We start from the raw sequence: 12,865 nt of genomic DNA, 5'->3' as shown, positions 1-12,865 counted from the left end.
ATTGGAGGGAGAGATGAACCATGAGAGACTATGGACTCTGAGAAACAAACAGGGTTTTAGAGGGGAGGAGGGAGGGGGGATTGGTTAGCCCGGTGATGGGTATTAAGGAGGGCACATACTGCATGGAGCACGGGGTGTTTTACGAAAACAATGGATCGTGGATCACTACATCAAAAACTAATGATATATGGTGACTAACATAATAAAATTAAAAACTACAAAAAAAAAAAAAAGAATTCAAGGCAAAAAAAAAAAAATGGCTCACTTGTGTGTTTTTTTAACCAAGTAACTGTGGTGTTCCCTTGATCTGTATTTTAAAATATAAAGTCCATGTATTAGGTAAGAATTTCTTCTCAACTTTTTCTAGTGAACACACACACATATGGTGAGCATATGGGTAAAAGATACTTTAATAATTTATTTCTACAATTCCTAGTAAACAAAATGAACAGTCATGATGATATGGCGTTTTCCATTAAGACTTTGAATATGTACAGAAAATTTAGTTCTCTTCTTACCGACTTTAGATCATGAAAACTTTTTGTAAATGTAATTTATATTTTTCTAAATGTAATGGTATGCACTGGTTAAGCTAAGGGTTTGAGATTTCTGAAACTGTGATAGGGAAGCAATGGAAGTAAAGGAGGCCTGACTGTCCTTTAAAAAGCAGGCTTTAATTCATAGTTTCTTAGAAAAACCATTTGAATGTGTCCTGTAGTTACACAAATATAAGTCAAGAATGTTTTGAGAGAAACATTAAAATTATTTTTAGGAGAAGAAAAAGAGAAACATTATTTGGGGTTTTAGATGAATGGAGAAATGCCTGCCAATTACTGGTTTTTTGTTTTTTGTTTTTTTCCCATGGAGAAGCAGCTTGTAGGTATCGGGGGGATTTTCTGTGTTTTCTCATTTGGGGATTGCATATGGGGAAGCAAGAAGCAGAGAGAAGGGGAAGGACTGTATTTATGGGACTTCATGAAACTGAGGTGCCAAGTATTGCTTTAGTACCCAGGCGAGGAAGTTGCAGGAGGGGTGGGTTTCCCTCCAAATACACACAGTCTGGAGATTGGCAGTTTGGGCCACTTTGGAAGAATGTTGATCCATGGATATTTATCATTTCACAAGAAAACCTTCCAGGTGTTTCGAGAATGGTTGAGAATGGGCATGGGCATGGTGGCCTTATGATGAGACAACGAACAGATCGTCTCCCAGGGACAAGTTGCAGGAGCTGAAGCATTAGAGCTCACAGGAAGGGTGCCCTCATCCCTATCACATGCTGGTGAGAACTGAACATACTGGTTAAATACATAAAAGCACTGTATCTGTCAAGAAAAAAACAAGTTACAACTGGAAAATATACAACAATCCTACAAAAAAAAAAGAGAGAAAAGAAAAGAAAAGTCACCTCTCTCACATAAACACAACAACTAAATTAAAAGAAAAATGCCCAACCAGCTAGAGTGTATTTGTAAACAGTCTCAGGTCAGTGTTTGTATGAGCGGCCTCAGTAACCATAGGAGATTCCTGTTTCAAAGATAGGCAGCAGCAGCTGCAGTTTTGAGGCCACAGTGTGTCAGAAAGGTTGAGCGAAGTGGCCAGTTGGCAACATAATGTATTCGGTGCATTTTGTGCTGTGAGTGATTGTGAACGCCACAGCGTGTGAACGCCATGTGCTGGATGTTACATGTATCAGTAGATTTCCCCCCCATTTGTTGTATATTATGTAGATGTACTATAGTCTGTTTTTCCATTTAGTCAATGAAGGGCATTTAGGTTTTGGTGAGTATGAGTAGCTTCTTTTCATTTGTGAATGTGCCTAAGCTTTTCTTTCTCTAAGGTAAACACTCAGGAGTGGGATTGCTGGGTCCTATGGTAGTGTATCTCTAACTTCGTAAGAAACTGCTAACCTGTTTTCCAGAGTGACTACGGTATTTTGCATTCCACTAGCAGGGTAGGAGAGTTCCAGTTGTTCTGGAACTTCTCAGCACTTGGTATTATTGCAAATTTTTTATTCTAGCCATTTTAATAGGTATATAGAGGTATCTCATTGTGGTTGTAATTTGCATTTCTCTAGTGGCTAATGAGGCTGAAAGTTTTTTCATGTGCTTTTTAACCATCATTATACCCACTTAGGTAAAATGTGTAAGTGTTTTGCCCAGTATATAATTAGATTAGTTGTTTTCTTACTGTTGAGTTTTGAAAATTCTTTATATACAGTAGTTCCTCCTTATCTGTGATCAATTGCAGTCTGGAAGCAGATGATCCTCCTTCTGATGTATTGTCAAGAGGTCAGTAGTAGCCTGACACTACATCACACTGCTTATGTCATTCACCTCACTTCTTCTCATCACATGGGTGTCTTATCACCTCACATCATAGGAGGAAGAAGGGTGAGAGCTATACAGTAAGATATTTTGAGAAAGAGAGAGACCATATTCATATAACTTTTATTACAGCATGTTGTTAAAATTGTTCTGTTTTATTATTGTTGTTAATTTCTTACTGTGCCTAATTTATAAATTAAACTCTATCAAAGGAATGTATGTACAGGAAAAAGCATAGTATATATAGAGTTTGGTACTATCTGTTGTTTCAAGCATCCACTGGGGTTCTTGGAACGTATCTCCCATAGATCAGAGGGAGCTATGATATTCTGGATATAAATCCTTTATTGGATAGGTGATTTGCAAATATTTTCCTGGTAACTTATCTTTTCCCTAAAAATATCTTTAATTTTAGTTAAATTTTGATGAAATCAATTTTTTTTCTTTTATGGGTTGTGTATAATATGGTATGACTAAGGAAAATCAGTGCCAAACCCCAAGTCCATATTTAGGGAGACCACATTGACACCTGCTACTCCCTGGAATGCTCTTCTCTGCCTCATCCTCCTGGTTGTCTCCTTCAAGAGCCAAACTTTACTTCCTTAGGAAAGCTTTCTTGCTCCTTTCCTGTTTTCCTCCATGGGCACAGTCATTTCCTCCTCATTTGTGTACTCTCACTGAACACTTACCTTCCCAATTATGATTTCTGGTTACATGCCCCTTCCTACCTGGCAGGGGGCTCCACAATGGCGGGGTCAAGCACTGGCATTATTCAACTTTGTATCCCCAGTGCATGGATTAGTACATAGTGGGTGCTCCACATATTCACTGAAAAAAACAGAAGTGACTAATTTCTAAAGACATTATCCTTCTATCCTTAATAATTATGGGTTGCACCAGGGACAATTTGAGGATCTATAAAAAATGTTATTGCTTGGGGCGCCTGGGTGGCTCAGTTGGTTAAGCGACTGCCTTCGGCTCAGGTCATGATCCTGGAGTCCCGGGATCGAGTCCCGCATCGGGCTACCTGCTCAGCAGGGAGTCTGCTTCTCCCTCTGACCCTCCCCCCCGCCTCATGTGCTCTCTCTCTCTCTCTCAAATAAATAAATAAAAAATCTTAAAAAAAAATGTTATTGCTTGAAGAACATTTAAAAACTATCCTCAACTTAAAAGTTTATTATTCTTTGAGAAGTCTGTTGATTTACTCATCTAAATGGGCTTGCTGGAGAACATCTTTTCTCAGAGGAAAAGACATAAGGGAATGAATGAAATTCATATAGAATTATGGGAGATTTTAAGTAGCTAAAGTAATTGATACCAACTGATGATATTGAAAAGTAAAACTACATAAGTCTATCTGCAAAAGTTAAGTTTTTGTTCATTGTTAGTATGTTAAAGTAAGATCCACATCAGAATTCTTGAGTGCCCAACTTATTGATAGCCACTAACTATATGAAGAGGCGCTGAGGAACCAACCCTCTAGTTGGGGAGAACATTCATATACCAAAATATAAACTCTGGGAATGAAGCTATGTTCTGACGATGATGATGAAATCTTCATAATTATAGGAAACAGCATTTTGTTGCCATATTTATAGGAAGTTAGATGTACTTGCTTTCATGTATTCATAACAGAATAGGACAACAGGGCCAACTCCAGGCACACTTCTGAAGGACAACAGTTTTTCTTGGTATCCGTGGTTGCCCCTCTCTGGATCTGCCTTCCCCAACCTCCACACAGTCCCAGAGTCCTCTAGCTCTCTGTTTGTGGACATGGCATACAAGAGATGAGAGCTGCCTTTAAGAGCAATAGACTGAATTTGGGATTTTAAGAACGAGAGAAGTCTGGACTGGTGGATCTGTCCATCATGACCTTGTCCCAGTTAAGGCATACTTGGGAGTCAGGAGAGGAATCTGAAGGTCAGAGAAGAAAGGTCTGGTAGAGATAACAATGGGGAGAAGGGCTGAAATTGATAGGAATACTGACCAGAATTAGGTGTGAACAGGAGAAATGGGATAATTTCAGGCTAATATTATGAAAGATGAATTTCCAGGAATAACTTACTTTATAGAAGATATACTGGTGTACTAAGCCATCTCTCCCCTTGATGCTGGAAAGGGTTCCATGCTGTCACTCATACAATCTTCAACATCCTCATCCCTTTCTTGATCTTATCTCCTTTATAGACACTCAGGTTTCTACAGTTCTTGTTCTACAATTTGTGTGTGCATGTAATTTTGTCAAACCAGACACCTGGTAGCAGAGTAGAGGGCATAAAAATAAATAACTGTATAGACTCCAGAAAGTTATTTAGTGTCAGAATTTCAGCAGATACTGCACATGCACATTGCCAAAACACTCAATAGAGGGAGGTCAGCTCTTGTGGGGAGAATGTTTCTTTCTCCTTGGGGGCCATCTGCTTCTGTAGGTACAGGGCCAATTTATATTTCACAGATATGTTAGGAGGAGGGTGTGAAAAGCTTAACTGGCACCGTTGTTGCTTCAGTGCCCCTGGATAGTTGCCTGGCCATCTTGACCCCTGACCTGGCTCTGACTAAGTTCCTACATTCATCATGGAGGAGCCAAATTATGTGTAAGAAGAGTGATGGCATGTAGTTTTCATGGTGCCAAGATTATATATAACATACTGTAGGGGAGGGTGGGAATGGTGTGGTTGAGAAATGCCTATTTGGGTATTCAGAGCAGGTGGCATAAAAGTTACCCAAACCTTTTCCTCTCCTATGTATATAAGGTATTCTGCATCTGCAGGATCATAGTGGGACCCAGGAGATGGATACTAACAAATCCAAATTATGAAATAAAGAGTTTGAGGAAGTGGAGAACACCGCCAAGGGAGTGGTTGAAGTGATCATTGTAGAGGCTGTGCTAGGAGGGGGCTGGTATGTCAGAAAAATGGGGCTGGTGGCCATGATGGGGTTGAAGAGCACCTGTAGTGGGAGAATGGGAGTGAAAAAGTCAGACAAAGAGAGGTTAGTGGCATAGGGGACTTTCTGATATTGTTCCACAGGTGGAGTGATGACAAGGTTCAAAGTAGAGCTATGGCAGAGAGTTATCCCAGGGGATTATGTATGAAGGTCTTAAGGGTTGTGGAGTAAAGGGCATTTGAGGCTAGGGTATTGGTTGTTTCATCAGTGTGAATACTGAAGTACCTAAGATAATGGTCTTCTAGGTATGGAGAGGAAAACTGAGCCACTGCAGTCTTCAGTGTGGAGGAGTGAAAGAGAAGACTAGTAATGAAGAAGGAAGTTGGGAAGGCTTAGCAGACAACAGGCACCTAGTGAAACAAAGGGTGTTAGTATGAGGGCAAAAGAAAAATGATCAGAAAGTGGTAAAGAAGCAGTGAGGCTTGCCCTTCCCTTATCAGCCTTCTGCTTCCCATCTCTCAGGTGAGGGCTAGGAGACTGAACAGCCTTCACTGGAAGGGTGGTGGGGGAAGCAGGAACCTTGGACAGAGTCAGCTTTGGGTAAGAGCAGGAGATAGATGTACTCTTCCATGAAAAAGTTAAGTAGCGTGTTTGTTTGTTTGTTTTACAATGGAGTCAAAATATTAGCCAGGAAAGTACAGAGAATTTGGAAGAGATCAGCAGTGGGAGAAAGAGAGTTTCCCAAGGTAACACAGTACTACATAGAAATGAGCATCCTAAAAGGGCAAAGGATACAGGACATTTGCTTTGGGATGGTGGTTGAGGTATCAGGAATAAGAGGTGTAGGGGACAAATAGAGTAGATGCTCCAAGCAGGCATCCGTTGAGACTCAGGCAATATGGAATATTTGATGATAGCAGTGGACACCCGCTGTCATGTGCCGAAGGGCAGCGGAGACTGGCTAATCTAGCTGTGAGTGGTTCCCGTGTACTGGTTAATAAGGTAATGTGAGTTTTGCCCCACTTCTCTTTTGGACTGCATGTGCTCATGGGCCACATTTGTAAGAACTTTACCTAATTAGGACTCCAACATCCCTTTGAACTTTTAATCTGTATCAGATTATTACCACCAATTTATGTAACTATCACCAATTAGTTCTTGAATTTTAAGAAATAATATTGGAACATTTATTGGAATTATACATTATTACTAAAAATTCAGCACAACTTTCCATCATTCTTCAATAGATTTTTTTTTTAGCCTACTATTACACAGTAAATACAGATTCCATTTTAGTTTTTCTTTAGAAATAAATAATTGAATTATATAAAATTGAAAGGTTATGTTTCCAGCACAGAATGACTGGATACTCATGATAGGACTCAGACCTCAAATGTTATACTAAAATTTTAGCCTTAACAAAAATCATAAATAAAAGCCCCATTTAAAAAAAATCACTGATGCATAACTAAAAATGAATCACCGAGTACTTTTAGCTGACATATACATCCTTTTGATGCTTAATGGACTCAAACTGCTCAAGTAAATATTACCACTGATGCTACCCATTTCATGCTGGGGCCTCTGACAGCACAATGAAAGTTTGGGAAATTATAAGGACAAGTGATATATCAAACACCAAGTCTGCCTACCTAATAGTATGTGTGGAAAAGATTGAAACTTTGATTTAATAATGTTTTTGTTTAAAATGTCCAAGTCTTAAAAACTAAACTGTATTTTTATCTTTCTTTGTCCTTGGGTTTTTTCTGGCTTTCTTTCTTTCTTTTTTAATTTATTTTATTTTTTTTATTATTATGTTATGTTAATCCCCATACATTACATCATTAGTTTTTGATGTAGTGTTCCATGATTCATTGTTTGCGTATAACACCCAGTGCTCCATGCAGAACGTGCCCTCTTTAATACCCATCACCAGGCTAACCCATCCTCCCACCCTTTCCCCTCTAGAACCCTCAGTTTGTTTTTCAGAGTCCATCATCTCTCATGGTTCGTCTCCCCCTCCGATCTCCCCCCATTCATTCTTCCCCTCCTGCTAACTTCTTCTTCTTCTTTTTTTTTTTTAACATATAATGTATTATTTGTTTCAAAGGTACAGATCTGTGATTCAACAGTCTTGCTCAATTCACAGCACTCACCATAGTGCATATCCTCCTCAGTGTCTATCACCCAGCCACCCCATCCCTCCTACCCACCACTCCAGCAACCCTCAGTTTGTTTCCTGAGATTAAGAATTCCTCATATCAGTGAGGTCATATGATACATGTCTTTCTCTGATTGACTTATTTTGCTCTGGCTTTCTTTCTTAAGAGTAATTCTGTCAGACCTATAAATATAGAGAACAAATTGATGGTTTCTGGAGGGAAGGGGGGAGGGAGGATGTGTAAAATGGGGGATGGGGAGTGGGAAATACAGACTTCCAATTATGCAATGAATAAGTATCACAGGGATAAAAGGCACAGCATAGGGAACATAGTCAATGATATTGTAATAGCGCTGTATGGTGACCGATCATACCTACACTGGTGGTGAGCATAGCATAACATTTAGAGAAGTTGAATTGCTATGTCGTGCACCTGAAACTTATGTAACATTGTGTGTCGACTATACTCAAATAGAAAGGTTTAAGAAAAGAGTGATTCTGATTACAAAGTGTGGGTTGAAACTTAGATATTCCTTATGAATTTAAATATTAAAATCTGTTATTGTGAAAATGTGACAATTATCTCTTACACCAAAGGCGACCCCATGGTTCATTGAGAATGGTTGGGAGTTCCCATGAAGGACACATTCTAGCCCATCTTTCTTCCTGCTCAGTATCTGGATGATGCATCTATCCTGAGATATTGTGCGCTCAGAGGGGCTCACCACTAGCCCAGAAAACAGCTGTTGGCTCCCTTGCCAGGATCCCAAACAAACAGTAAATAAAGAGAATAGAGTGGATTTGTGAGGTGAGCTCTCACCTTGGCTAAACTTTCAAAGTGAAATAATTAAATCAGAAAGAATAGTAGCACCTTTCTGTTTTACAAAAAGATCAACTTAGCTGTGTGCACTGAAGGGCCAGTGCCCAGGAATACGGCCTGCCACTAGGTATCTGATCTAAAACAAAGGCAGGTCATCCGACATGTGGTTTACCTGACCTGGGGGCCCTGACAACTGGTGTCAAGTGAAGGAGTGACTCACCCCCCCACCCCCGTCCCTAGAATAAGGCTAAATAGTCTTCATGTATTTTGCTTTTCTTTACTGCAGGACATTTGTGAAGATATTTCGGATCATGTGGAGCAAATTCATGCGCTTCTTGAAACGGAGTTCTCCCTGAAGCTGCTGTCCTACTCCGTCAATGTGATTGTGGACATCCATGCCGTACAGCTCCTCTGGCACCAGCTCCGAGTCTCCGTGCTGGTTCTGCGGGAGCGGATTCTGCAGGGTCTGCAGGATGCCAATGGCAACTACACCAGGCAGACGGACATTCTGCAAGCTTTCTCTGAAGAGACAAAGGAGGTGGGTATTTGAAGCCAAGTAACGTGCTATTAAGTGTGACCATTGGAGAATGTTTTCAGTTCAGAGATGTGGGATAGGAATTCTTTGTAGGTAAATAATCAGGTCCTGAGCTGGGCTTTGAATCTAGGTATAGTGACCGGAGGCTAGGGCCCTTCTAATGTGAATAAAACTTTAGACCAGAGTTAATTCACACCTGATAGTTTGCACAGATACCACCCATCGTGGTTGGTGCTAACCTGGCTTCTTGTTCCCCATTCAGTTATTCGATAAATATTTATTGAGCACTTACTATGGCTAGGCACTAGGTGCTAAGAATGTAATAGTGACCAAAATGTGGTCTTTGCCTTCAAGGAGTCTAGTACCCAATAAAGACAAAAGGACAGACATTAAGGGCAGATTGTGATAAGTCCACATGATGCCACCGGAGGACAGAGAAGGGGCACCTAACTCAGACAGGAAAGCTTTTCTAAAAGAAGTGAGTCCAATCTGGGACCTGAAGGAGAAGCAGGATTAGACTGAGTAATAGAGGTTCTAGACAGAAGGAATGGCTTCATCAAAGATCCAGAAGTAAGAGAATAAGAAGCTCAGAGAGCTATAGACAACACTGGAGCAAAAAGTTCAAGGCACCAGGGTTTGAACTAATAGGGAAGGAGAGGTCAGATTATGAAGATGAAAAGTCATATTAGAAGATTTGGACTTTATTTTAGGGACAACAGGAGAGTTTGTTAGGGGAATTGGCATGATTAAATTCATGCTTTGAAAAAACTATTCTGGATGCAATGAGTCAAATGAGCTTTAGGATTTTACACAACCAATGTATTTGGATTTTTTGTACTCATATTAAGAGTAGTTTAAAGAGTTTGTTGTTGTCACTTTTGATGCATGGCTTAAGAATGAACACTGTGGGGCGCCTGGGTGGCTCAGTTGGTTAAGCGACTGCCTTCGGCTCAGGTCATGATCCTGGAGTCCCGGGATCAAGTCCCACATAGGGCTCCCTGCTCAGCGGGGGGGTCTGCTTCTCCCTCTGACCCTCTCCCCTCTCGTGCTCTCTGTCTCTCATTCTCTCTCTCAAATAAATAAAATCTTAAAAAAAAAAAAAAAGAATGAACACTGTGGGGGCACCTGGGTGTCTCAGTCGATTAAGCATCAGACTCTTGATTTCAGCTCAGGTCATGATCTTGGGGTCGTGAGATTGAGCCTCGTGTCGGGCTCCACACTCAGCATGGGGTCTGCTTGTCCCTCTTCCTCTCACTCTGCACCTCCCTCCCACTCCTGCTTACACTTTCTCTCTCAAATAAATAAATAAATAAATAAATAAAATCTTAAAAGAGAAAAGAATGAACACAGTGAATTTGAATCCAAGTGAACTCTCCTAATCCCACATAAAATTGACATATATAGGAGCAAAGCATTGTGCTAACTAAGCAAGTGTGTGTGTGTGTGTGTGTGTGTGTATGTGTAGATAGCTAGATAGATATGGCATATAGAATCATAGAATGTGTGTGTGTATATATAGTCCCTTGGCTCTTGACTTCCACATTCATGTCCTACCCTTGGTTTTGTGGAAAATATATACTGTAGAAGTTTATGAAATATATATTGTAGAAGTTTACAATATATTTTGGAAGTTTATTTATATAAATAAATAAGATTAAAAGGCCTTATAACGAGTGTTGCATAATTCAGTATTAATTAATGTTTCAGTGGCTCCAACATTTTTAACAACACAAAACAAATCTGTGCCTATTCTCATAAATGATTTATACTTGTTAATTATTGTTTTCGTAATAATGATGCTCTTGCTTTAGCAAATTCCCCACAGGCCCTGGAAGTTTATGAGAATCAAAAGCTACTGGGCTCACTTCTAGCTTTATGTTCTTTGTTTTCTTTTTTTTTTAAAGATTTTTATTTATTTTATTGAGAGAGATAGTGATAGAGAGAGCATGAGAGGGGGAGAGTCAGAGGGAGAAGCAGAGTCCCCGCCGAGCAGGGAACCCGATGCGGGACTCGATCCAGGGACTCGATCCAGGGACTCCAGGATCATGACCTGAGCCGAAGGCAGTCGCTTAACCAACTGAGCCACCCAGGCGCCCTATGTTCTTTGTTTTCATTTGGCTTTTCCTGTTACTGTGGCAGTGAGGGAGATGATACAGACTTTGGTAGAGTCCTTTTTTTAATCACAGAATGAATACGTGGGTGTGTGTGTGTTAGTGCCCAGATGCCATTCCTCCCAGATGGGATCCTTAGAGGGGCCCTGACTGGGACTCTGGTGGTCCTGGGAGACTACAAAGAATCCCAAACTGTCCAACTCTGCCCTAAATGTGGTATTCATGAGGTGTACACCGATGAGGTAGAGATGAGAACTGGGAAAGATAGATCTAAATTCTGAAGAGCTCCTTCTTTAGATATCTACCTGCCATCCCCAATCTATATATGTTTTTGTTGTTGTTAGTGTTCCTCCTTATGTGTCCTGCAGGCTCTGTCCAATGTCCAGGATTGATCAGTCATCAGATCTGCCCACTTTCTACTCCTAGAAGGGGGCATAAGAAATCACTGGATAAAACCAGTTCATTTTACATATTTATTCATTAAAGAACCATTTACTGATCACCAACTCTTTGTTGTAGAGCAGGAGATATAGCAATATGCTAGGGTTTATTGTTATCATCGTTGTTGTTTTGTGGAATACGTTCATCATGCACTGATTTGACCTTGGGTCATTCAAGAGATGGTTAGCCCAGGTAACCATGAAAAGCCATTGAGGCTAACTAATTGTCACTGGCCAGTGCTCTATGTTTTGAGTTTATATTAAGTAGTGTCCATGATGGTTCTCACAATGTGAGCTCAACAGTTATTTACAGATTGGATTGGAAACAATTTTGTGCATTTTCATATTTGAAATTCTTTAGTTCTGTCATAAATATGCAAGAATATGTTGTATGAAGGGTAAAAGAACAGTGGATTCTTAGCCATCTGCTTTGTGGATATTTTTCTATGAATTAAAGCACTGTTTCCATTACCATCCTTCCTAAAGATATGGAAACCTGGTCCTGTTTGTGCCTCTAGTGTGACTCCATGAGAACATTTCAAAGACTGCTTGGTTGTATTTGTTTCTGCCAGTAAGCACACTGGGACTGTGGAAAATAGGAAAGGAATTAGGATAAAATTCTAAGCTTTATAGAATACATTAAGCTATTAAAGATTTATAGAATGAAGAGGGAAATGGCATAAAACAGGCTGATAAACTGAAATCGTAGATGTCCTTCCAGTGAAAGTGAATTCATTTTCTCTTTTTGTAAGTTAGTTGAGTTTCTGAGCCACATTAAAGAATAAGTTGGAAAGTTGAAAAAGTGGCAAGTTTTCTCTCTGTCTTTGCAAAAACAAAATGCATAAGCTTAGTTCTTTTATTTAAACATGATGCAGGCCATATTTTGTGAGCAAATTAGCAAATGTTTTGCCAAAGCAAAACCAACCAACTAAACAAGTAAAAAAATAGGGCAAAGCTCAACATGGTGTAAAAAATGTTTTGTACTGAAATTTTTCATATTTCAGATACTTTGATAAATACTTTATATTTATTGTTTCATTTAGTAAGGAGTGTAAGAGATATTAAAAATAGTTCCATTTTATAGATGGAAAAACTGAATCTGAGAGAGGTTAAGTGACTACCTAAGGACATAAATCTAGGAATAATTAAATAGAACAAAAAAACCAGCTCTTAATCGAGCTCTATTGTAATAATAGTAATTCTTTCCTCCTTTCCTCCACCCCTCCCTTCCTTCCTGCTTTCCTTTCTATCTCCCCGAAATATTTACTGATTTCCTACTATATATACGACACTAGGCATTCAAAGATGAGTAATAATACATCTTAGGAATCATCTTAATATTTTTGTTAGTTCCTCAAAACAGTTCTGGGAGGTAGGCAGGGAAGGTGCTGGTATTCTTATTTCACAGATGATATTGAGAGAGGTAAAATCACACAGGTAGTAACTGTTAATAATATGAACACAATAGCAAACAGTGATTAAAAACTTACCATATGCCAGATGGTGTGCTAAGTAAGCACTTTGCCCACATGATACTTACCCTCTCTGTGGGAATGCATTTGTCTTTCTAGAGCATGTACCCGAAGCA

At 39.7% G+C, this 12,865-nt stretch overlaps 1 protein-coding gene across 1 annotated transcript in view; it reads left to right on the top strand.

The window, feature by feature from the left end:
* The first annotated feature begins 5,238 nt into the window (after positions 1 to 5,238).
* LOC118002845 (A-kinase anchor protein 6-like) overlaps positions 5,239 to 12,865 on the top strand; it is a 286,400-nt gene continuing 278,773 nt past the window's right edge. The window contains exons 1-2 of the mRNA XM_034993450.1: positions 5,239 to 5,315; positions 8,396 to 8,729. Coding sequence (XP_034849341.1) covers positions 5,239 to 5,315; positions 8,396 to 8,729 — 411 coding nt within the window. The remainder of the gene's footprint in view (positions 5,316 to 8,395; positions 8,730 to 12,865) is intronic.

The sequence above is a fragment of the Mirounga leonina genome, unplaced genomic scaffold, assembly GCF_011800145.1.
Source record: "Mirounga leonina isolate KUSES-001 unplaced genomic scaffold, KU_Mleo_1.0 Mir_83, whole genome shotgun sequence".
NCBI classification, from domain to species: domain Eukaryota; kingdom Metazoa; phylum Chordata; class Mammalia; order Carnivora; family Phocidae; genus Mirounga; species Mirounga leonina.
The sequence above is the reverse complement of the archived record's forward strand: the minus strand, read 5'-3'. Positions and strand labels throughout refer to the sequence as shown.